The sequence below is a fragment of the Hippichthys cyanospilos genome, chromosome 9 (genome assembly GCF_059441005.1).
Source record: "Hippichthys cyanospilos isolate Australia breed blue-spotted pipefish chromosome 9, RoL_Hcya_1.0, whole genome shotgun sequence".
Taxonomy (NCBI): Eukaryota; Metazoa; Chordata; class Actinopteri; order Syngnathiformes; family Syngnathidae; genus Hippichthys; species Hippichthys cyanospilos.
The window spans coordinates 9,434,102-9,455,580 of NC_142377.1; the positions used below are offsets into that span (position 1 = coordinate 9,434,102).

The 21,479-nt window shown below is 38.6% G+C and overlaps 1 protein-coding gene across 4 annotated transcripts in view; it reads left to right on the plus strand.

Moving 5' to 3' along the window:
* Nucleotides 1-615: 615 nt before the first annotated feature.
* The window catches only part of LOC148418746 (contactin-4-like), a 97,850-nt gene continuing 76,986 nt past the window's right edge, over nucleotides 616-21,479 (plus strand). For 2 of the 4 annotated variants that reach the window (XM_088423557.1, XM_088423560.1), the window contains exons 1-4: nucleotides 616-954; nucleotides 7,550-7,686; nucleotides 17,420-17,552; nucleotides 19,238-19,413. In XM_088423557.1, the coding sequence (XP_088279683.1) occupies nucleotides 7,632-7,686; nucleotides 17,420-17,552; nucleotides 19,238-19,413 (364 nt within the window). In that variant the 5' untranslated portion in view covers nucleotides 616-954; nucleotides 7,550-7,631. Of the gene's footprint in view, nucleotides 955-6,177; nucleotides 6,344-7,549; nucleotides 7,687-17,419; nucleotides 17,553-19,237; nucleotides 19,414-21,479 lie in introns of all 4 variants that reach the window. The other 2 variants (XM_088423558.1, XM_088423561.1) reach the window with 2 other exon arrangements.

Sequence of the window (21,479 nt, forward strand, 5' to 3'; positions counted from 1 at the left end):
ACACCTGCTATGCCTGTTTTTGGTGAGTGGGAGGAAGCCACTTTGCCAGAGAACCCACACAGACTTGGGGAAAACATGCAAACTCCATACAGGAATGCCAAAATGAGCTGGATTCTAACTCGTGTCCGTGAACTGTGTGGCGGATGTGCTAACCACCCTTCCACCGAGCCCCCCCCTTTCTAAAATCTCCCAGTTTTAATTTGTTAAAAAAATGTTTCGGGGATTTGTGGCAAATGGGATTTGTGTCTGCTCCCTTCCAGAGTAGCAGCACTTCAGGGTAAGAACAATTTAATTCAACATATTTTGATAGCCCAAAAGCATTACCCCGTTTCAGAAAATTGCGCAGTGTATTTTGACCAATTGTTAAAAGGAAGCCAGACAGGAAGACAGAATAATTCATATACCCGCGACCTAAATGGTTCGTGCTTCACCTTTTTTTTTTTTACCCCTCCATTTAAACGCCACAGACAAGACAGCCAGAAAGTGGTCCAAGACCAACTCGCGCTGCATCCCAGCATCAACAGAGGGAGGAGGAGAGAGGGGCGTGCGAGAAGGAGGGGAGGGAGTCTGTTCCGCTCGGATGGTCGGCACATTGAGAGGCTGGTCCGGGGAGACTCAAAAGACAGTGCTCTCTCTCTTTTTTTTCTCGGAGCCCACCGGCCGCCATCGCGCGCCCACCTCGGTCGGAGGGAGGTCGAGCCCTCGGCGCACTGAGCGCAAGCGAGACTTCAACTCCGCCTCGGGGAGATACGGACGGGAGAGAGGGAGCTCTGCGGGATGGAGACACACACGAGCGCTGTCACACACAGCCGCGCAACTCGTCACATGTAGAGGAAGGAGGATCTGCGCACAAGTCACGGATCGTTGTGGCACGCGGCGGCGATGCTCAAGTCAGTCACCCAATACGGATTAAATCCAGGCTGTTGATTCCCGCGCCAAATTTGCACAAAACAGGTCGGTGAGATTTTTTTCATCTCGGCGTCGTCGCCAACTTCATTCGGATGTGCCGACATTTGATTTGAAAAGATGTTAACAGAGAGAGATCCTCGGGGAGATTGCCTTGTCTGAATTGCACTTGCTGCTGATCTGATATATGCCCGTCCACTTTATTCCCAAACTATAATGCTGGAAGTTAAGCGGAGAGGTGGGGAGAAAAAAAGTAATCTGCGTCCAGTGCAGATGTTTAGTAATCCCTGACAGTGGACCCTCCCTATTATAATCCCTGCAGATTTTCAGATTGTATTCCCGCCGCTGTTGACCACCTACCGCAAGCAGTCTAGTTCAGGATAGGGAGGGATTACACACCAGTCAATTCGAGCCCTGATATCAATCCTGTGCCGTGTCAGGTCTGATTCCACCCATCCCTGGAAAGTGGAAGGCTGAGCCCACCCTCATTCGCTTTATTGTTTGGATTCAAAAAAGCACACTTTCTGAGATCTTTTTAGAACCTTGACCCTTAGAAATTGTAAAACAATTGGACACGGGAAAAAAAACCTTGCTGAGGGTTTTAGATTCTCATTGAACTCTCATTCTCACAGAAACAGTTGAATGTCAAAATCTCCTGTGTACAGAATGTTACTTTTAATGGATCAAAGAAAACGCGTGATACTCATCCCGTCAACGGTATTTTGATAATGAGACGATACATTGTTCATTTAAGCGGGAGTGGGGGGTGACTGTGGGAGTCATGGCTGACAGACAAACTGCAGGAAGGGAGCAATCTGTTGCGTCTACTCACCGCGTTAAAAGACAAACATCTTTCGTTTCAAAAGAAGAAAATGACTCCAATTATTTTCCTGAGTAAGGACAATTTTCCGCCCACTGGATTTGTTTCTAAATGCCCCCTTTGTTATCTAATCATTTTAGTAATATATCATTGCTTTATGATGCTCACTAATTTGTAGGCATTTGGACAAAGCGTTTTTGTATTCTAAGCTACACAGATGCCTATAATGTGTGTGTGTTTTTATTTTAGCATTGTTGCACACTGTATGTCCTTGCGAATGGCTTTAATTGGGTGTTTAATAGGAATCCCACAGCAGCTCGCTTCAGAAGAGAGATTTGGGGGTACTACTGCATTATTAATTTGTTTTATAAGATCTAGAATAAAGATAGAAATCTTCTCGTATTGTTCTTCCAACAATGATCACAAGACATGCTTCATGATTGTTTCTGATGTGCTATACGTCACATGATTTTTTTTTTCTTGTACTGATGTTAAATCAGGTTTTGAGGCATATTGATTAGTTTTTCATGTTGTAAAAGCAATAAACACTGCAGTATCCAGTAGAGAGAGCGCAATATGTTTTTTTTTTTTTTTTTTTGGGGGGGGGCATACTTGTACTCATTCTAAATAATCAAGGAGGTCGATAACCAGTATTTGGATTCGATATAGCCAAGTGAAAATACTGGTGTGCGTGTGTGTGTGTGTATATATATATATATATATATATATATATATATATATATATATATATATATATATATATATATATATATATATATATGTATATATATATATATATATATATATATATATATATATATATATATATATATATATATATATATGGGAGCATAAGCATTTCCTAATAAGTCATCAAGTAAATGTTGCCCTATAGTTATCTACAGTAGATCAAGTTCGTTGAAATATCAATGTCAACATTTCACTTATTTTTGATCTAATTTCAAATAAAAGCAAGACGTGTGGCGTATGCACATGGTCAGCGAAAGCTGTTATCAATTTAACAAAAAGAAAGAAAGAAATAGTTCCCTCAAGTTACATAGTGCTAATGTGCTCTATTATTAGCCAGAATTAAGAAAAAAAATGCCAAATATCAGTGAGGATATAATTGGACCAGCTGTTTATCGGTCTGTCCCTAGTCTTTGCATGCTATTTCAGTTCATTTTTTTTCATTTTCGTTATAATCGTGGCTAATAGACAAAAGACTCCCAAGAAGTTAATGAATTATCATACTTGTGAGAACAAATCATCTCCCGCCCCCAAAAAATCTTTCGTCAATCTAAATCATATACATACTATATGAAGGCATTAGTCAAGCTCTTTTTTTAGTGTTGATCGTGCGGCGACATGCAGACTCCAAACCAGTACATAAGATTTTCAGAAACTAGAAACCAAATATAGAAAACCAAAAAAATTGATGTAACAAGTGACTATGGCCTTAGGATTTCAACAAGGATTTCAAATGGAGCGTATGGTTCCAGATGGGAGCAGGACTAGAGACTCCAATATAGATGACTCGCGGTGGATTGCTGTGTGCAAAGACGCAGACTGTTGGGTGGCATCTAAAGAAATGACTTGAATTTGTGATTAATGAGTAGCTTTGGCTGTGGCAGGATTGTAAGGATACTTGAGGCTCAGCAGATGCACCACTGCAGTCAATTTGAGCCTGGGAATATCACTGCATACGAGGAGTAAGTACATAATAAGACTTGGATTGATGAAGCCTCGGCTCTGAAGATGTGAAGAACCGCAGTTCTGACTCTGGGGACTGAGAAATGGAAACGTGGAACAGTAGTAGTTCATACTCACCTTCAGCTATGGAAAAGTAGATGATTTCCTTCGAATATGGAAATATCTGATCTATGACTCTTACTGAATCTGAGTCATAGATTAGTCATCTAAGGACAGGCTGGTCTTATGCTTATGAACTAAAGATTACACCCTAGAGATTCATAGTATTATACCACTATGCAGCCATAAATACTTTTTTATGTATTTTTGTGTGTCTTCATGTATGTGTGTTGGTTAAAAGTACGTGAGATCTCAACGGAGACCAAGGAAAAGCTCTTTTCAAAATTCTGAATGTTATGTTGTATTTTGTCATCTCTCTGAGATGTGATATACCATAATTCCCTAAATATAAGACACACCCGTGAATAGGAAGTAAACTTAACTTTGGGGTCAAATTCTGATATTTTCTATGTTACCGTGTATAAGACGCACCGACGCTTGAAAAAAATGTAAACACTATAGCAAAACAGAATAAATCGCATCTTTCTAAACCCTTCAGTTTTCTTGTGTTCATATCCGTAAGTTTTTCCTTTTCCTCACAATGCGGCTTGAGTTGATTTTACCAAAAATACCCAAAGTTGTGCAGCATTAGGGTTTTACCAAGTGTATGATTGTGCGTGTACGCCAAAAGACCGCAATTAACTCTTTCAGTGCCAAGTATTATTGGAAAAGGAAACCTCTAGGGGCCAGTATATTTAGTTTTTTCACTAACTTTTCAAGGCAAACAGAATATTGTGTGCTATGTCTATAAAAATATGGGTGCTATGACATGAAAGATTGACTTCCATTCTTCATTTAGAATTGATGTAGGTAATAGCTGTGATAAAAGTGTGGAAACACTGCCACCCATATAGTCACAGTTATGACTACAGTGCTAAGCATTAGTCAAGGGTGACAGCTCCTCTCCATAAAAAAAATTAAAAAAAATATTTGACCAGTATTTTATCATTTATTATTGTTATTACTATGTTAAAAGATGAGAATTCTCATCCGTGGCACTGAATGAGTTGATAGGGGAGTTAACATAAGACTTAAAACATAAGGGAAAAAAACAGAGTATCACATAGAGAACGAAAACTCCTCAAAAAAACACAGAGTTAATACATATTTGAACCTTAAACTTAATTTATAAAATAATGTGTGTTTTTTTTTTTGTTTTTTTGTTTTTTTGTTTTTTTAAATATGTACATTAGTGACCACACACATCAGAGGAGCACCCAAAAATGATGCAAGTCCCCCAACCCAACCTCAATTGAAGCTGCTTATTTTATTTTAGACACTGTTTCTTTCTTTGACACTCAGAAAAAACAGTCTTACCACTCACCATATTTTCCCAGTTTCTTTTTTTTTTTTTGACACTGCATGCTGTCACAACAGAACAGTGTTTATTTTCTCTCCCCCACATCACCTACAAGAACCTCATGTTCTGTATTACTTCAAAGTTAATTTATCAAACTTTTGCTTGGTGCCACGATTCACTACGAATTGTGTTTGATCTACACACATATTCAGTGTCACTGCCTGACAAAATATGCTTTTATTTGTGTCAAGTTTTTTTCCTTAAAAAGGAGACAGAAAAAATGACTAGCTATAGCAAACTGGGGCCATATAAGGCCCGTTAAGCTTTTTAATCACCCAACATGAAGCAAAAATCAGTCAAAAAAAGAGGCTGTATTATGTTATTTTGTTTAACAAATGTCTTTGTTTTTGTCACATGAAGTATAATTGCAATAAAATAAGAATTATCTTTTTTTTTTTTTTAATTCTAGGTACTTTGATGCAATTTTATTTTTTCTTTTCAGTTTTAGACTAAGCTGTAACCTGTATGAAACCTGTAAAAAAATGAACGGTTGTTAAAAGTTGATTTATTTTGCTTTTTTTTTTAATGTTAAAAAGGATACAGGTTTATGTATATTATTACATTTTTTCATAGATAATAATCACTGGTATATTGAAAGGCTTTGAAAACAATAACGACCATGTATAGTGAAGTTTTTTTCTCAAAATAGGGAAATGTTTAGTAAAAGGCCACATATAGTAAATATATATTTGATTTTAATATTCACACAACATCCCAAGTAATACGTAACAAGCTTCTGTGGAAATACTCAAAAGATCAAGAATCATAAAATAGCATATTTCTTCCCATGGTGAAATTGGGTCATTGGAAGGTCTGATGTGTATGATGCAGTGCGCCAGCCCTCGTCCCGCCCCACATACTGAAAGGCCGATGACAAGCCCGGCGCTTTCAGCGCCATTCTGCTCTTACCTGGGCCAGCTACTACAATCGTCTTCATTTTGTTCCACCAATTGTCTTTTGTTCATCTGGGTCAGGTGGTGGGTGGGCATCAACTTGAGCAGCCCCTTCATCCAGCTGTTTCGTGGGGATCCCAGTCCAGCTGGCTGAAATAGTCTTTCCAGCATGTCTCGGGTCCTCTCTGGCACCTACGTTGAATACCTTGCCAATGTCCATGTCCAAGAGACGTTTTAAGCAGTTGTCTGAGCTGTTCTCGATACAGAGGAGCACGGGCTCTGCTTTGAGCTCTCGCCTTATCTCAGAGGGAGAGCCCAGACACACTGCAGAGGAAACTAATTTCGGCCACTTATATCTGCAATCGTGTTCTTTCTGTCACGATTCACAGCTCGTGACCATAGGTGAAGGCGAGAACGTAGATCAACCGGTAAATCGAGAGCTTCGCCTTTTGGCTCAGCGCCGTCTTCAGCATGACCGACCAATGAAGAGCCCGCTTCACTGCAGATGTTGCGCCAATTCCCTTCTCGATCTCCCGCTCCATTCGTCCTTTACGTGTGAGCGAGACCCTCATTTTTTATTTTGTTCCAACCTCACAAAATACACCAAAGTTAAATACAGTACAAGAAAAAAAAAATGGGATTCAGGGAAGAACCGTGGGCACAAGTAGAACGCAAAATAACGAGACAGGCACAAAGTTTATTCTATGCAGTTTGATTATCAGGCGCTCCAACCACAAAGTAAAGAGCTCCAAATGTAAACAAACGGACTCGCTAAACCGAGAATCAAGTCCCCACCGAGTGTCGCAAATGGTCCCGAAGGTCCCAAATGGTTTATAAACGAAGGTTTAGTGGAAGTAGCAACTCACTCCTTGGGCAGTCTTCAAAATAAACACACCAAATTATAAGTGTATGTCAATTGCCTTATCATGCTTTTATTTTGAAGTTTTTCTTTTAAGCAATGGTTATGTTCCGATTAGCTTCACTCCTCCAAATTTCCGGTAGCTGCTGACTTGAGGAGGATACGTATGACACATTCAAATGCAGGAGGACATTTCAAACTCATAGAGAATAAAAGGCAATTGAAACATTAATAATGTTGAATTTGTCCAGCATTACCATCTTTTTTTTTTTTCTCATGTTGTTATCCTTTGGGTTCAACAGTTCCTAAATGCTGTGTACAGACCTAATGTATAAAATTAACTTTAGTTCAGAACGTTAAAGGGTTTTGTTCTCTTACTAAGGAGTCAAGATTATTATGCTTGGCCTAAAGCTCGGCGCTTTTATCGGACACACTTTAATATGCATAAAAATGCTCTCTAGGAGTACGTAAGTCACAGCCCGGCACCATTGATGTACCAAAGACCGAGTCTGACAAGCCTCTTAATGATGTATGAAGATAAAAGGCATTTTTTCGAGGGGCGGATGGAGGTCTGATCTGCAAGGTGCAGAATACATAATTAATGATTAATGGAAAATTCAAATAATTGCTTGTGATTTTACGATTTTGATAACAGTGCATGTGTGTTTCTTTTCTATGTAGAATCTGTCAAGAGTGGAATAATAAGTAATTCATAATTTAATGTTTTATATATACATTCACACCTAACATGTTGGCATTTCTCATTAACATATTTGATATCACAGATTCAATTGCCTTATTTCAAATGCAAAATAGAATAGAATGCCTTTATTGCCATTGTATAGCTGGTATACATATGATTGATTATAATTCCTCATAAGACTTGTCTGTTTTGTCTCTAGATTGATATTGCATAAAAGAGCAAATTGGAATCCATACATTTGTGACTGGATGTGAGACTACCTTGACCCTTTAAAATTGAAGATGATGTTACTATGGAAACTCCTGGTGCTGCAGTCACTGGTGGGCTGCCTTGCAGGTAAAGTATCTCATTAACAACTTTTGATGCATGCCAAAGCTGCCTTTGTGAATTGCAACACATGTTTTCGTGCAATTGGGCCTGCTCACAGGATTTAAGATGTCTTCAAGTTAGATTAACAGACAAACATGTTCCCAATGTATCCGAAAGGAGTACTCAGGTGTTTTATTCAAATTGGGCTATTCAAATTCAGTGTGTGTTTGCATGTGTGAAAATGTCACCACTGAATATGCTAGGTAATGTCGAAATTAATACAACCTTATGTATATTTCAACCTATTTCTTGCCTTTCAGCTACGATTCCTATATTACGTGGTTAAAATCTCAGCAAATAAAATCTGCCTGGTTTGGGGGAACTTTTGATAAGTTTGATAGGTTGATTAGTAAAAAGAAATTTCGATTTATTATATTTTTCTGTCAACGTACATTGTTGCTTGAAAAATATATTTGAATTTTCTAACTCATACTGGTGCAACATCATTAAGCCAGGTTCTCAAGCAACATCAAGCAATGCCTTGCTAAATTGTGTTAAAGTGACTCCTTTGCAAAAGTATCGTGTGCCTTTAATTTGATCACTAGAAATGCGCTTCCAAAATTTAGTGAATCAGACACAAACGGCACAGCACTTATTTATTTATTTTTCAAAAATGCTTTGCGCTGGTTCGGGGTTGTTGGCTGACAAAAAAATATTTCTTCATAGTGAGTACAACACTTGAGATTGCTTGTTAAGCATCATGGGAAAGTCAGAGGCCATGTTAGCGGTGGACATTTCTGTGCCCCACAAACAACAAAATTCAATTAATCATCAATATCGGCCAAAATGAAATACAGTCTATCGACGCATAGCTTCCAGCTATGTCGCCCTGAGCCCTTTTACAAAACCTACTGCAACTCAGCTATTAACTAGCCCTGGAAACCTTGCTAGAAATCACACACAGACATGGCAATTTTCATATATTGCACCGTTTTATGAGAATATTCAGTGATGGGAATCTAGCGCTGTGTGTTAGGTGCGGGAGAGAACAAAAGAAATGGAGGTTACTCCTTGACTCAATTTTGGTTTCTTCCCCAGCATTTAATTAGACCAAGATTTCATGGAAATGGCTCCGTGAGCAAGCCGGGAGAGCACTAATGATGAGAAAGACATAGTGCGTAGCTGGGGGAATCGTACAGCCGTTTAGCCATGTGTCACTCTAACACTGGACACGCTGAGTGAGTCACAGTCTGCCCCTTAGCAGGGGAAAGCGTGCGCCGCTGCAAGCCTACTGTCATCGCAAATCGGAAACGAGGACAAAACTGTTGAGGTCTTGGCTGAGTGATAAAGCTTATGGGATGCTTTAATGATGGAAAGACTTTTGAGATCGTTTGCTTTGCTCTCATTTTTGGAGACGTTGCCTTTGAATTAAGGGTGTGTGGACTTTTTATGTCGGCTTATTTTTAACATTGTACAGTTTTTTGACCTTTTTTTGGTCATGATCTTCCATAGCATTCTTGCAGTATGTAGTAGTGTGATAACTAAATGGTTGTGCCATGCTGACCTTTAACTTTAACTGGGTTAAATTTCAGCTCCCTAGTGTCTTCTTTCAATGCTTTCCCTTTGGTGTTAAATGTCTTTGAAGAGTATTTGAAAGTATTGTGCAGTTGTTTTAACACATTTGTGTCATTTCTCCCATAGCATTTTAAAAGTATTTAGTAGTGTGATAACTAAGTGGTCATACTATGCTGATGTTTCACATGTTGTCGCCATCTGGGTAAAGTTTCAGCTCCCTTGTGTCTTCTTTCAATGCTTTCACTTTGCTGTGAAATGCCTTTGAAGATCAAAGCACTGCACACTTATTTTTTTTAACATTGTTGAGTCATTGTCTTGGCCATACCATGCTGAGGTTTCACATGTCACCATCTGGGTGAAATTTCAGCTTCCTAGTGTCTTCTTTCAATGCTGTCCCTTTGATGTGAAATGCCTTTGAAGATTAAAGCACCGTGCATTTTTTTTTTTAACATTTTTGAGTCATTTTCTTCCATAGCATTCTCAACATATTTAGTAGTGATAACTAATTGGTCGCACCATGCTGAAGTTTCTTACGTTTTCACCATTTGTGTGAAATTTCAGCTCCCTGGTGTATCCTGTCAATGCTTTCCCTTTGATGTGAAATGCCTGATGTAAAGCAGTAAAAATGCATGGGGGTTAATAGTTTGTTGAAACTATTGTAGATAGGCTTTTGGGTATAATACTCAGTAATCAGAATGCATTAGCAGCAGTCTGTCATCATAACGTTAGAACATTTGGCAACGTTCCATGTGAGTCCATCATTAGCACATTAGTAGAATCGACCTCCATGGCGTACAATCCTAAACACATCAGTCAGATGTATTCAGTGTTTTGATTTGTACCACATCATGCACCTTGATTTCATGCGTTTAGCTCTTTTACTCAAGCTTCAGACCCAAACAGGAAATGAGGGGTAGCACTGCATCTTTATTTTGTTGTGCAGCTATGAGGTAGTTGTTTCGAACAAATTGGGAAAAAAATGGAACATCGCCATTGAATCGTCTGATGGTTATGTTCTTACATTGAACAGTTGAATACTATTTGTTGATAGTTGTTTAACAATCGTAATTTCAATATTGACCAAAATAATCATGATTATTTCGGTGTGAGCCAATGGAATCAGACTACTTTGTGAAATTTTAAATGTATTTCTTGCATCTTTTTTTGTATGTTATGCAAAGAGAAACAATATACAGAATACCCAAGATCAAAATCTCGTTTTTTGTCTGTGAATTCTTTTAATTCCATAGTTCTGGGAATGCCCATTTTGAGAAAAACGACCAGCAACTATTCTATTTTATTCCATATTTCAAACCATGAATTTCTTATAGTGTGAAAAATGAACTCCTTGGTTTTTTATTTAATTAAAACGTGGACCCAACACAAAGCAATTTGAATTAAAGGTGACAAACCTTTAATATCGATGTCCATCCATGCACAAGGAGCTTTGGATTACAAGGCGCGCTGTCATTTTTGGAGAAAATTAAAAGATTTCAGTTGTGCCTTATGGTTGAAACAATACGGTGTATTGTGAATCCACAGCAAATGTACGAGGCCTCTCACAACAGCAGCGCTCGTGAATTTTACATAAGTGCCATCAAAAATGATGCGCTCGCTCATGATGTGTCTGCATCATCGCGCTCACCGCCCATGAAGGGCATTTCTTAGGTCGATGTGCATATCAGATGGCCTGATATGTCAAGGTCTTCGCTCATGGCGCTGCCCTGATCTCTTCAGGCCGTTTTACAGTGACAGGATGAACACTGACCTCTGTCATTCCGCTGGGTGGGCAGCCCGTGGTGAGTGTGCCAGTGTCAGGGCCACCTGAGCCATTCTGCCAGCCCAATGGCGGACCCCATGGCCCCAAACCCTGGGAGGCTTTGAGCAGTAACGCCACCATACCGGCCCATCTGTCCCATTGCATTAAGAGCTGTGTGTAAATGTGAAATGCAGGCGGTATAGGAGACTAAATCAATTGTTTTAATCCGTTCGTTAACTCATTCAATCTCAAAGACAATTTTTTGCAGAGTCCGGTAATTCAATTTTAGGTACTATGGTTTTTGTTTTGTTTTTTCAACTGTTTGCCTAAAGGAGGGTCTAAAAATGTCTGGTACTAATCAAGGAATCAATCATTTTAGTTCCTAGTCGATTTCTTACTAGAGTAATGACTTTACTACCTTAAATAATAACAATATTGCTTTAGTATGAAAGTTTTTGTTACAACAACGCACTGAAAATTATTGTTACACTCATACTAATGTTCCTCAAATAATCGGTTACTTTCACACTTATCCAAAGTAATCGTTTAATTTTTACCCTCCTTGAGGCATTGTAGCTCAAAACTCAATCTTTCAAAACCTCAGTCCAAAGTGGAGATTTGCCCGATCCTCCCGTTTGACGGTTGCATGTATGAAAGCACACTGTGCTGGATTCGTGTAGATGCAATTTCTTTCAATAAACAAACAACAACAACAACAAGGGGGAGCCTGTGCAAGTTTGAATAAACCGGTTATATGTAGACAAGGCCATAGTCAAACTCTTGACCAAAAATGAAAATAAAACGAATGGCTGTGTTTGAAACTTGGAACTCTTGAAATAAAAAAAGAAGGAAAAATATGTCTTTGTGATTCAATGAGTTAAATTGGGTTAACGGTTGAATTGAGTGTAAATTCGAAGATCATACATTCCATTTTACCTGGTGCACTGCCAATGTTCAGCCTTCTGTCCCAAGACACAAACGGATTTAGCTAGCCCTGTTATTTCATCCCGATTTTACATAGGTCGCGTGCGCTGTACTCGCTCGGGCAATTGACTGGAGATGTGTTCCATGATCATTCACATAGTAGGACACCTCAATGTCAATAAAAATACAAATTCAAGGAAGTTGGAAATGAGCTCCCGGTGAGCTTCCACATCCTTTTCTACTCATTGTTGTTCTAATCGTGTCCTACTAGAGCTGTGTTGGGTATAAATTTCACTATATGACCACTCGGGAATTTCACAGAGCAGTCATAGGTCAGTAGCGTGAATAGGGTGTGCTGAGCAGCCCTGGGGGCAGGCAGTACTGTGGCTGATGGACAATGATACTGCCTTGTAAATCCTGATAGTCTGCAGTCTGTTGATCTGGAAGTCAAGGACCCAATTCCCCAGTGATGAAATCAACCCAAGAATATTCAGCTTTTGCATCAGGTTCTGTGTTATGGTGTTAACGATCCATATAATCCTATGCTAACACTGGCTAAATCACTGTGCAAACCAATTCATTGTTTCGTATGTCTATGTATATGTAAATGAAGTTGAAATGAGTCTCTGAATTCAAGTACCTAGGTTAAAAAAAAAGACATAAAATCCTCGAGGCATGATTTTCTTCTTTGGGTAGTTGTTTATTTTTGTACTCTGTCAGAAAGAAGTCAAGCTAACCGCAGCAACAAGTCTTTATCCTATGCTTGACAGTAACACAGACAAATAAATCTTACCTCCCCAAATAGCATGTTGATATCACTGCTTTGGTTCCGTTTTATTTTTTTAAGTAGATACACACAACTTTTTCATGGCTAAAGGCTAATTTGACACATCACTGACGTCAACAACACTCCATTGTTATGATTTTTTTTATGCTGTTTGTTTGATTATGCTTAAAAAAATGAATTGTGCTGCTCACATTGTAATATGGCGTTTGTAGGCAGTATTTAGTAGCAGCTCCAACATAGCAGCTTTAGCAGCAAGGACCATCTTTGGATGCTAGCCGTGTTAGCGGCTAGCAGCACTCAACCCTGAAATAAAAGCCAACGAGACCCTTCCGATTACCGTATTTTCCGCACAATAAGGCGCAACGGATTGTAAGGCACACCCTCAATTAATGACATATTTTAAAACATTTTCAATCAAAATATAGTAATAAAAATAAAAACTCAAATAATAACTCTAAACTCTCAATAGCATAATAACTCAATGTCAATATGAGCAACCTTGTTCAACTGTAAACACACAAAAGAAACAGGTAAAGCTTACTTTATCAGTTCATTCCCCATCTACAAATCCCAATCTCAATATTGATCCATATATGGCGCTCCTGATTATAAGGCGCACCCTCAGCTTTTTTAAAAAAAAAATAAGGCTTTTAGGTGCGCCTTATAGTGCGTAAAATACGGTACTTTCCAAAGGCAGTTTAATAGACGTTAACATTTTAAATGAAACAGTTACCATTCCTACTGATCACTTTTTAATAACAAACCAGGCTTACTCAGATGTGCTGTTTAGGATCGCAAAAATTACTACTGTTAATTTGATCTCACTAACTAAAATAACAATTTAAGGAAAATTGATGATCTAAAAATAAAAACGTCATAATAGTTGTTTTTCTTCCGATTACACAATTATTTGGTATAATTATGAGTCGGCTGTCTGTATCCCAAAGTATGCATATGTAAATTGAGCACATTTGCTACTTAGTAAATATTCCCATCAATCTACACCAGTTATATCTTTAAAACTTGAACATTTAAACTCATTTCTCCATCTCATTAATATGTTGAATCAGGGTTGAAATCTGCTTGATGGCGACGTTCATAAGAGCTTATTTTTAATTCCTAAAATTAAAGAGCATGTCTCGACATCAAGCCGCATTCACCTGTTCTTCCTCAGGAGAAGCAATTATGTCACAGAGAGTGGGGGGTAAGAGACATCCCCAGATGGCCTTCCAGTCGAGCCCTGGCTAATTGGCGGTGTTAGGGATTCAGAGCAGGTTCAAGAGAAACGCCTCACCTCTTTCCTTTCCACTGGCCCGACATCTTTGTTTGCTTTTGTTTTGCTTTGTCAACACTTCCCTTTCATATGCATATCCCTACATGTTTTATTCATGTCCGCTTAGAATAAAATCAGTCGAAACAACCTTGTTGCTGCGCGTGAGCGTAAGCGGCACACGTCAACTGTGTGTGCGGCGTCTGAAATTTCAAGCTGGTTTTGTGACACTCCCTCGCCCTCTCCCTCGCCCTCGCTCACTCTCTCGGACACGTCAAAGAAATCAATGATTAATGTGAATAACATGCTGTGAGTGCACATCAAGCGGGATTGTACATCTTACACTATTCTTGCAGCTGAAAATTAAAAGCACACTTCAGAGATTGAAAAATAGAATTGGACTTTCAAGGAGAGGTTGAGAAAGATCACATTTGTTTTTTCAAATTCGATATTGAGCACTGCGTTTAAGATTGTGACATTAATTATTGTATAAATATTGTGAATATATAATGAGTTATTCAGTTTTAGCAAAAGTCATTATAAATGATATTTTTTCATCTAGTCTTGGGCTAAATCTCTAAATATCTTGGTGTTGTCTGAGTTTTACCCTCCTAGTGGCTTGTTTTTGTCCCAAAGGTTTCAGTCTTGTTTTGGTCTCAAACAACCATAATGTCTTGGTCTTGTCTTGGTCCCATCGCCAAACGTTTTGGTCTTGTCTCGGTCTCAATCCCTGGATATGTTGGTCTTGTCTCGGTTGCAGTCTCCAAATGTCTTGGTCTTGTCTAGGTTTCGATCTCCAAATGTCTTGGTCTTCTCTTTGTCTCAATCTTTGAATGTCTTGGTCTTGTCTCAGTCGCATTCTCCAAATGTTTTTGTCTTGTTTTGGTCTCAAACTCCTAATGTCTTGGTCTTGTCTTGGTCCCATTGCCAAAGTTTTTGGTCTTGTCTTGGTCTCAATCCCCGAATATCTTGGTCTTGTCTCAGTTGCAGTCTCCAAATGTCTTTGTCTTGTGTCGGTTTTGTCTGCCAAAAGTATCCATCTTGTCTGGGTCTCAAACTTTAAATCTTGGCCTTGACTTGGTCTCGACCTCCATCTGTTTTGACTTGTCTCGGTCTTGATCCCCGAACGTTTTGGTCTCGTCTCTGTTTCGATACACCAGTCTCAATAATGTCTTGGTCTCAGGGGGGTTTGATTTTTGACTACAACATTACTTTAAAGTGTTTTTTTTTTGTGATTTCTCTTTGATACATACAATTTTGGTCCTGTCTCCGTCTCAACCTCCAAAAGTCATGTCTCCGTCTCAATAATGTCTTGGTAATGGCGTGGTCCTATCTACAGCAGTAAATGATAATTAATTAATTGATTAACTGTGTCTTTAGCGGAAGATGAAAGTAACTCAAGCAGAAGTGTTGCTTTTTTAGCTATTAAAAAACGAATGAGACCGGAATCTGAATAAAATCCAAGGGATATTTTTGTGACTTTTACCGGCAGCACACCTGTTCTGAAGTCTCCTCTTGGTTGTTATGCGGCAGGTGTGTTGCATCAGAGGTGTTGCATCATATGGGCTCAGACCTGTATACCTATTTGTCACTTGTCTGGGGAATTTCTGGGAGAGGGAAAACAACAGTCATGATCGAAAGTCTTCTAATTAGAGAGTGATGAAACAAACTGTGATTTACTTGTCCTCATAAGACTCCTTACATATTACTCAGAACGTTTTTTTACTGTATGCTTGTATGTTTAAAATCTGCTTCATGTTGCATCATTGGACGCCCCCCTGCCCCCCATAAAATAATTTGAATGGACCTTGCACTGACAGTGGCGATAGAATCAATTGTCATTTTTATTCTGAGGATGTATTTGATCAGGAACAGCCTCAACTGTTAAATGAAGCACCCGTCAGACTAGATGTACACCGTGTGCATCAGCATGAATAAAGAAGTTGACTGGAATGCATTAAAATGAAATTAAATGCAAGAACGTCCCAAAGCTAGTCAAGTGAACAATGTATAGCTCAAAGCTTTTAAGTTCCTTGCATAGTTTCCACAATGTTTGAAAGAAAAACAAGATAAGTAGCAACATATTCCCGATGGTGTTAACCTGTCGGGTTGAGATGACTTTGTTCCCCCTCTGAAGAATATGCAAATGAGCAATGTTTTTACAGTGAGGAGAAAAAGTATCAGCTTGTCGCAAGTGTGAGTGGTCCACTGGGAAAGCTGGTTGAGGTACCTGTGTGTGGGGGTGGGCCCGGGGGTGGGGTACTATGACCTAGTTTCTACCACAAGAATCAAGTGTGTTGAAAGACCCACATGTGTGCTGAGAAGACATTTTCCTGCAACAGTTGCTCACTGGAACGACGTTTTGGTCATCCGAGCAGACACTTGAGATGTAGAAAAAAAAACAAGCAACGTTAGTCGTGATTTAAAATCTTATAAAGCAGTAGCAATCGTATATCTTCTCCTGTCAAAGCTTGTAGACACCTCTATTTGTTGTTGTAGTCAAGACCTTACCGAATGAGACCAAAACATAATCGACAAATGAAAACCGAGACAAGATGAAGAAGTGGATGTTGAGACCGAGACAAGACCAAGGCTTTTGGAGGTCAAGACCAAGACAAACCGAGACATTGAGAAGTCGAGACTGAGACAAGACTATGGTTTTTGTAGGTCGAGACGGAGACAAGACCAAGACCTTTGGCCCTTGGAATCAAGACAAGACCTTTGGAGGTTGAGACAGTGTTAAATGTTGAGACCACGACAAGAGCAAGACATTTAGAAGTTGGAGCCGAGAGGTTTGGATGTCGAGACCGCGACAAGACAAATACTTTTGGAGGTTACGACCAAAACATTTGGAAATTGAGACTGAGACAAGACCATGGTTTTTGTAGAACGAGACAGAAACAAGATCAACCTTTGGAGATGAAGACTGAGACAATGCCATGACATAAGGACACTGAGCCCAAGAAAAAAAAAAAAACACATTTGGCAGTTGAGATCAAGACAAAACATTTGGAGGTTGAGACAAGACCAAAACATTATGATGGTGAGACCAAGACAAAACAAAAACTTAAAAACTTTGACATTTGGAGTTAGAGAGCAAGCCATTTGGAGCTTCATACAAGACAAGCCCAACAAATTAAGATATTGAGACTCAGACAAGACTAGGTTGAGACCCTTAAAAATTGGTCTTCAGACCAAGACCAATGTCAAGATCTACAACACAACCCACAAGAACGAATCAGATTGTCAATATTTTCCATTTCATCGATGTAACACTCACCACAGTATTAAAAAATATTTCTTTACTTAGCCAAGAGACAAAAAATGTGATGTACTTCTCACAGTTTCTAAAAAGATAATAAAAACATAAGCTTGGGGTATCTCTGTTATTTAATGGCCCGTGGTTGATGTGATCTTTTTTTTTTTGTCTATTTTTGTCTTTTAGTGAGCACCGTCCTGCAGAGTCCGGTCTTCACCAAACAGCCTGGGAGCATTGTGTACCCTGTGGAATCTATGGAAAAGAACAGAGAGGTGGTATTCAGCTGCGAAGCTCAGGCGAGCCCACCCCCGGTGTATCGGTGAGTGACAGGGACGTGAAAAGCGCAACCAACGGCGGGAGTCGATCGCATGATATTAATCCCGCATTAGCGCACTTCAAACTACATTTGCAGGGTGTTGAGAAATAGCTAATGGAAAAGTATAATGTGCTTCTGTGACAGCAAAGTGAATTGCTTACCAGCCAAATGCATGAGACATCATCAGAAAGGCCACCATGTCTTCTACTGAGGACAGTAGGACTTAGTAAAGTAGCTTAATGGAGTCACAAAATCTAGACCAAAAACAAATGTCCACTGCAGTGGACGCAAATGTCCACTGGGGCAAATAGGTTACAGTTGATGTTTCGCATTTATTAGACCTTTATTTAGATTTTCTCTAAAATAGTTGGGTTGAAAATAAGTATTTTGTTACAAAGGGACCTACCCAATATTTATGTCAATTTTACTTAATTTTATGGGTTGTTCTGCATAAAACAACCCCCCAAAAATGGGGTCATTTGCTGGATATTATATTCACATATTAGACCTATTTTACCCAACCTTCTTGCAAGTTTTATATAAAATGGACCCATGCATTGAGGTTGTCTTATACAAACCAAGACTTTCTTTTTTTTTTCGGGGGGAAGGGGGGGGGGGGGTAGTTTTGTGCAAAACGCAGGAAGTTGGGTCAAATTGACGCCACCAACTGTTTATAGGTTTCATTTTATATTTGGTTTCATCCGTTTTATTTCTCTTCGAGAAATTCTGACGATGATACATATTTTTGGTATTACATATTCAAAGAGCACCTTAGAACAAGAATTATAGTTATCTTCTTTGTTGATTGATACAAATAAAGGCATGAGACTCAACAAAGTGAACAGGCCGCCTAGCCTTTAAAGCCTCATACACCAGATGGTGTTGTATTTATGCCACTGTGTACACGGTCTGTTACATGATTGCATAAAGCATGTGCCTTAAAGTGGAGCTGCTGTTGTTGCCTGCTTGCCTGCATAAATCACCGGAAATTGACTTATTAAATAACGGCGTTAGCGCTACTTGACATAGTCATAATATTTTGCGATGCACTTCCAGGACCCGAATAAATGATTTCTTAACTGCTTTAAATTGATCCGGGATCTCATTTACCAGAGTGTGCAAGAAACTTACATATGCATATGTGAACAGAAAAATATTTTGACTTGTACTTGTGCACATTTTTATCTTTTCCACTATGTTAATGAAATATTCATTGTTTGGGGAGTTGTCATTTTTTTCTTTGAAATGTTTTTTTCAGTAAAAACTTTTCAGCAGTAAAAAGTTAGTATTTTATCTCAAAGTAATTTGATAACAAAATGATTTTTCATGTCCGAAAATATGCTTTTAAAAAAGTCAATTGAAAATGATGTGCTCAAAGTAACGACCAATCACGACTCAACTGTTTGCCATGTGACATTCACAAGCTGAGCTGTGATTGGGTGTTACCTGAAACTTCACCATGTGTGAGGTCATTTTCAGTAAATGTATTATTTGTGCATTGAAAAAAGTAGCCATAAAATTGGGTATAAACAAAATAACATTTTACTGCTGAAAATAGTTACATAAATGGACTCTCTCTTTCATGGCTGTTGGGACTAAAACTTCCCTACCCTCATTGTTATGGTTCACACAAACTGTTTTGCTAAGGACACCTGTTCATGCCAATGTGATTTTTGTTTTTTTTTCAGATGGAAACTTAATGGCACAGAAATCAGTCCCAAATCTGGATCTCACTATAGTTTATCCGGAGGCAACCTCAGAATCAGTCATCTGAACAAAGAGCAAGATGCTGGAACATATCAGTGCCTGGCCTCCAACGCTTTTGGGACCATCGTCAGCCGAGAGGCCAGTCTAACGTTTGCATGTGAGTCCCAAATGTTACTTCCCATTTCTGAGCATTTAAAAAAATAATAAAATATTCGCCATATTGGTGCATATCGCCATCGTCTTTTTTAATTCATCTTATGACTTATAAACCGTGCCTCCGCTCATGTACTTCTACGTGTCTATACTTGAGCCTTGCTCGAGCACTGTCCCGCCTATAGCAGCATCTGATTGGTTAGCTTTGCAAGAGCCAGAGCCAATCAGTAGCCTTATATGGCAGTCACAGCAAAGGCCAGTCTTCACATGCAGCATGCAGGCGAATTCCCAGCTAGATGTGAATTTGGGACATCATTGCCCATATTTTCCCTTAAAAAAAAAAAAAAATCAATGAATTTAAGTTAAGATAATTTAAGCTACACCTTTTTGGGGATAGTGAGAGAAAAGTGTTTGTATACAAATGTGCATGCATTCGTGGCAAAAATGTCTATTTCTCCAAATTATTTTTCAAATTTGTGCACTTTAAACAATGGTGCAATGGTGAGCAAAAGATTTATTTTTATATTAGTTTTACATTTTATTATATTTAATTTATAAATCAAGGAACTTTATGGTACAGTACTTTATTCTTTTTTTCAAGTAACTTTTTGAGACATATTGTTGAGCCTGGGCGCTCTGCATTATTTCCTATTTTAAAAATATGTATCTTTAAAAATAAGACATTTTGCAAGTTTAAAAAGTTGTTATTTAAGAAACACGTGCCCTTTTGGCCTTTAAATCAAGTGCCGGGGTTTGTATTCAAAAATCGTTCTTTTTACTGCAGAAAATATTCCTTGAAATGAATATCTGCTTTAAATATTGGTCATCAGCCTCATTGACTACCCATAATACTCGCTATCGCCCCTGAAATAAGTATGTTGGTCAATCTCTAGTAATGATTACTACTCACGAGTTGGATTCTCATACTGGTATCACTCTTATCTCCATCTGCCAATCCAAGAACATACTGTATTTTCCATTATGAATCCGAAAACTTTCCATTTTTCAGAGTTACTCTTGTTCCGCTTTACATATTCAGCCACTACGATCAATTGACATACTAATCAAGGGCGGCAAGTATTGAGTGGGTGCGCCCATCAGTTATCCGAGCCTCGGGAGGTGGACAGCCGCAACCCTTTGCGAGAAGCATCATCCATCAAAAGTTTGTGACACAGAGAAGAAGAGGGCAAAGCATTTGGAAAGTGGCCAGGTTCAAAGAATAACCTTGCAGGCATTGTGCTGCGTGCGGACTCACATTGTTGTTGTTGTTGTTTTTTTTCTGCTGAAAAATAAGTTTTATACAACTTTTACACAATCGCCAGAGCAGTATCACACACAGTGGAGTGAGGATCATTTCTTCCTTATGGTGGGTTAAAGTTGATTCTAACAGCAAGTAGTTATGCAAACATCTGTAAATTCAACATTTTCCTGTATTGTGCTGTGAAAATATCCTGTGACTTAACACCATTACGGCCTTTCAGAGCAATTAGTCACCGGCAACAAGATTAAGAGCGCTCTGAAGTCTAATTAAAGGGGATGCCTCACACCATCAACAAAAAGGACTATTTTAGAAGGCACAGCATGTCCTTCAAAAATTCAAGCTCTAAGTAGCTTGGCTTAACTTCATGATGATTTTAATATACCATCCAAAACCACACCATTTTTTTTAAATACATTCAATTCTTATTATAAATAACATTTTACAATGATTCGGGCATCCTAACGAGAACACATACGATACTGTAACCACCACATTTGTTTCCACAATGATTATTATCAAGAACTGAATGACTTAAAAAAAAAAAAAAAAAAAAAGCATGATATCTGCAGTAGTAGGGAATAATTATTTTTTCCAAAGCTCCCCCAGGCTCAGCTCAGCTCACTGTGGTGACTATAAATAAGATCATTATCTATGAAAAAATGTATAGTTATACCTAAAATTGTATCCTTTTCAACATTAACAAATATAAATATAAATCAATTTTTGACAAATGTTATTTTTTTTTAATTTACATGGTTTCCAGGTTTTCTGAAACGCAAATCAAAGTGCATCAAAGTGTTGGAAAAAAA